General features: G+C 32.6%; 1 protein-coding gene across 1 annotated transcript in view; it reads left to right on the top strand.

The window, feature by feature from the left end:
- Positions 1–1,299: 1,299 nt before the first annotated feature.
- Positions 1,300–5,325, top strand: part of LOC129905677 (uncharacterized) — a 107,607-nt gene continuing 103,581 nt past the window's right edge. Inside the window, exons 1-2 of the mRNA XM_055981219.1 lie at positions 1,300–1,539; positions 1,594–1,677. Of these exons, the coding sequence (XP_055837194.1) occupies positions 1,507–1,539; positions 1,594–1,677 (117 nt within the window). The 5' untranslated portion in view covers positions 1,300–1,506. The remainder of the gene's footprint in view (positions 1,540–1,593; positions 1,678–5,325) is intronic.

Below are 5,325 nucleotides of genomic sequence, written 5' to 3'. Positions count from 1 at the left end.
ACTTATACGGAGGTCTCTCACGAGACCAGTTACTTTTCTGTTGGCGCCCCTTGAGTGAACAATATATCTGCACTCCGACCCTTTACCAATACATGTGCATCTGTACAACTCACACTAATAAAAAGCGGCTTCACTTATTTGGATAAACATAAACACCCCTTCCTGTACTTCTTATTCAATGATTTTAACGCAATTCGCGCACGGCCTAATTCCTGTTGGTATTGCATTTAGTATTTACTTTTAAGGTGCGTTTAATTGATAAAAACAACATAAAATTGCTTTAATCGACAAGAAAAAACAATTTTTTAAACTTCTAAATCCATTTATGAAAAAATAAATGTATATTAACATTTTAATATAAAAAAGAAAACTGCAAACCAAAATACCCTTCAAGCAAACAGGTCCGACCTCGGTCCGAATCCGCTCCGCCTGAGGCGGAGCTGAGTCCGACTTCGGATCAGAAACTGGTCCGAAGGCGGCTCAAATTAGTATGGAAATTATAATCACCGCGAAGTCGATTGCATATGTATTGGTGTGGTGAAAATCTCCATTCCGAGAAAATGGAGCCGAAGGCGGACCTGAGCCGGAGCAGCGAAAACCTACCAGAAAGAGAAATAAGAAAGGGATGACATTTCGCATTTGCGACCAAAAAAAGAACAAGATTTATTTTTTTTTCACTGAAACTGTTTTATTTTTTATTTTATTTTGGCAAACGAAATTTTCACAATAAATACAATATAAAATACAATACATTTTTTTTCATTTTATTTCATTTGATGCTGCTGCTGTTGTTGGTGTTTTTTTAGATACCCAATCGCATGTTTCACCTTCTAGATTTTTCTTCATCATTAGAGATTACATCTACAACACAAGAAGAAACAACATTTTAACCCAAACACTTTGAGCGATATATAAAACATACCTTTTTTGTTTTCCATATTGTTTATAATTTAATAAAATTGTTTATAATTAATAAACTAAAATTATACAAACAACGACACGAGACACGACGCGACCAAACACTTCAACAAAAAATAACAAAATGACGCTTTGGCTCTTGTTGGCTATGTCTGTCTACTTTTTTTTTCCTTTTCTCAGTTTTCACCACGATTCTCTTAGACTTTGTGTTCATACATAAAAAGTTGCAAGTGTGTGAGTGCAACCCGGCTTTTCTCGGTCGGAGGTCGGACTGTCTTTTCTGGACTCCGTTTTCTTGCTTGAAGGGACGAAACAAAATTATAAACGCGAGTGCGCTATCTGTTTAGTTGTATCATGGTTTTCTTGCTTGAAGGGCCTTGTTGAGAATGTGTCAGATTAAATTCTTGTCATAAAAAATATATCGCTATAAAAATTAAGCATATTTAAATACTATTCGTGTAGCCAGACCAATACTAAGTCGGCAAAAGTTAATTAAAATAAGTTTATATAATATACATTATTTGTAATAACATAAGAAAAGTGTATCAAAAAAAAAAAGCTCAATAAATTTACTACTACTACTACTAAATGGACGGAGAAAGACATAAGGCAAACCTCCAGGTATTTTTTTTTTTTTTAATAATGTATCCATATTTTCATAGTTAAATATTGCAGGGTATTTTAAAATATGCCATTGCTAATTCCAAAGCCGAAGACATTTCGCAAAACTTTATGGAAAATGGCCCAATGGATTTGGAGGCAAGTCGTTATTATTTGTTTTTATTTCTAACTGGTTGAATACAATGGTGTAACTGGCTGAAGCTTGTAGTGCTGTCAAAAATTTACTGAGGGAAACAACAAAAGTTGGCAGCAGGCCGGCAGCTGAGCAAAAAGTTGAGAATTCTTCAACTTGCACTACAAGCTACAGCCACAGCTACACCATTGTATTCAGGGGGTAATGTCGTTCAATGGTCGGTTCTCATAAGCTTTTCTGTATTTTATGAGGTTGTGGAGGCACCACACGCTGGTATAGATATCATGGCACACTATTAAATCTCCAATATTTCAATGAATAGTATGGTAATACCAAGTCAGATTATAACAGCTGCGTTTCTTTGGTAATATTTATCTACTGCTTAGGCCTGGTAGGCTGATCGAGCTAAATTTAAGCCGAGATAAAAATCCCATTGAAGTTATCGATAATTTGTATGGGATACGTTTTAGCTCGGATAATTTTTTTCGATAATTTGTATGGGAGCTAAAATTTAGTGCGATCTGCGTACCAGGCTTTAGTACTTAAAGCTGCTTTGATAGAACTACTCAGTAGATAAATATTCCCAAATAAACGCTATATCTAAACACCCTTGAATCTAAGACCATCCTGTATGATATAGTAAGACTTGATAGTAAGACTTGAAGTTTTACCTAATGCCTAGAAATAATAAAATCTCTGACCGTGGTATCGATACCAGCAGTTTGTTACTGGTGTTACACTTACACGTTCAATTTCTGAAAAAAAAAACACTAACAGTGTGTTGGATATGTATATTCCGGGGTAAAATCGGCTATTGTGATTTATGATCGGTGATAATCACAAAAGAACAATTTGGTTTGCGAAATATGATTTTCGCAGTCCAAATTTGGTTCTTGCGACACAAATCACAATAGCCGATTCCACCCCTAATTATTTACCAAATCACAAATTTGTGATTCTTTACTGCACTTTGGATGCGTCTGGCAAGGGAAAGCTGAAAAAGATCACTGCCAGACTTTTTCCGTTGACATACTGTCGTGCATATCTAGATATGTACACTAGAGTGACCGCAACTCCCATAGAAAAAAATTTTTGTCGATTTTTTTCGGGGGAACCCCATAGTGTTCAGCTTTTGCCGATTTTTAGATAGCCAAAATTTAAGCTCCATTGGATAACTCTAAATGGTGCCGACACTCGCTCAAAGTATCAAAAATCTCTGTTTTTCACTGTTTTGCAAAGAAAATTAGCTCTAGCTCCCAAACAGATGGGGCTGTTTTCACTATTTATATATTAAATTAAAAGTAGTGTTTTTACGAATAATTCAGATGCTAAATTTGTATAGTCTTACTTAAAAAAAAATTTTTGTGTTCAATTTAAGTTTTCAGTACTGACCTCAAAAAAGAGCTGAGTGCAAACTCTGTTAACAAAGAAACTTTCTATGTTATAGATTGATGTAAGGTATCTGATCGAAATGCTTCTTATAATATTGCTTAGATATTAATATTTATATTATATTTATATATTATATTATATATATATTTCAGCTTAGTTTTGAATCCAATAAAATGTCAGACAATGACTTTTTCCAAAAAACGTGCTCCTAGTTTGTATGAATATAAAATATCCCAACACAAATTACAGCGTGTTCAGAGCTTTAAAGACCTAGGGGTTAATTTTAGTTATAATCTTGATTTGTCCGACCATATCAACGTCATCGTGAATAAGGCATTCTCTATGCTAGGTTTTGTGAAGCGTTGGTCAAAAGAATTTCAAGATCCTTATGTGACTCTTTCTCTCTACAATTGTTTAGTACTCCCCCACCTTGAGTACGCATCACAAGTCTGGACTCCTTTTTACGAGACCCATAATGTAAGACTGGAATCAGTACAACGTAATTTCTTTCGTTTCGCCTTAAAAGGACTGCCATGGTCTGATCCTTATAATCTTCCTCCTTATGAACATCGGATTAATCTCCTACAGATTCAAACTTTGGCTCAAAGGAGGGTTAACAATGACATAATCTTCATTCACCAGTTAATCACAGGCGTAATTGATGCACCAAATTTACTTAAATCTGTTGGTTTTAACTATCGAGGGGGTGCTTATAGCCTCCGATGCTTGGATTTAATGAATATTCCACCACACCGAACAAATTATGGCTTACATGAACCTTTAACACGCATGTGTAAACTTCTAAATTTAAATTCAAACCTTTTTGATTTAAACTTTAATAAAAATAGATTAAAAACTGTCTTAAAAACCAGTGTACCACGCTCATAAATGTTTGTGTTTATTTGTATGTCTTTTTTGTTGCTCAAGTAATTATTTTGTTTGTATTTCTTTAATGTTTGTTTTATTTAATATTGAATTCATTGTTTTTATCTTAGTGTACGTTTTTTGTAGTTATTATTTGCTTACTAACACTGCACTAAGTGATGAGCCGGATAACACAGTTTTGTGTTGGCAAATGGTCGCAAGACGGTGCTTGCTATAAGCGCTCTTCGGCTATAAACTGATAGTGTAATAATATTTAAAGGGCATTATTTTTTTCTTACCCATGATAATTTTTAACTTTGGGCTCGATTTTCTGCGATACATAATGTTTAATAAATTTATACTTATGAAGAAAACAATAATGAACAAAAAAGTCATTTAATAGTTTGCAAAAAAACTTTTAGATTTTATGATATTTAGGAAAACCTGCACCATGTAAAATCTTGATTCAGAACAGGTGTTTTTTGTTCCACGTTTTTCACGAAACTTTTCTTTTCTGTCCTGTCCTGTTTTGATCGAACTAAAACTTCTTCGTTGAACAGAACTATTACGAGTCCTTCCCTCCCCGAATTGAACTATAAGTCATGGACAGCATATTGTTTGGGCCTATTCGTATTCGGCGAGATCTTTTATTCTGCTATTCTGTTAGGAATTTCCATACAAAAATATGAGCTGTCAAAAATTCTTTTATGATTTTAATTTTTGGTATTCGGAATGTCCAATCTGCTATTGAAATTCGAACTGTCAGAAAAACTTTTAAAGATCTCAATTTTGGTATTCAGCATGCCTAAATTTTTTATGAAATCTTTTATAAATCATAAAAGAATTAAAGACAAAGGACCCCGCACATTTTGTATGGGAAGTGGCCCTCGGTGAAATTGTCTGAAATTTTAGTATGTTGTTCTCTTGGAGCCCTTGATCTAAAGTCGATATGGGCAGAAAGTCGAAAAATGGACAGTTTTTAAAATAACGGGTTTTTTCCGATGACTATCTCAAACATTTTAAAAGGGATAGTAACTCTCTAAATTGTATTTTGCGCTATTCTAATGTGGAATCCATAGGTTTTTAGGGTCGCTGAAACCGAATCCAAAGTCCATTTTGCCCCATCACGTCAGGTTTTCAAGATAACCTCAAAAAATTATATTATATTATATTATATTATATTATATTATATTATATTATATTATATTATATTATATTATATTATATATATTATATTATATTATATTATTATATTATATTATATTATATTATATTATATTATATTATATTATATTATATTATATTATATTATATTATATTATATTATATTATATTATATTATATTATATTATATTATATTATATTATATTATATATATTATATTATATTATATTATA

The sequence above is a fragment of the Episyrphus balteatus genome, chromosome 1 (assembly GCF_945859705.1).
Source record: "Episyrphus balteatus chromosome 1, idEpiBalt1.1, whole genome shotgun sequence".
NCBI lineage: Eukaryota > Metazoa > Arthropoda > Insecta > Diptera > Syrphidae > Episyrphus > Episyrphus balteatus.
The sequence above is the reverse complement of the archived record's forward strand: the minus strand, read 5'-3'. Positions and strand labels throughout refer to the sequence as shown.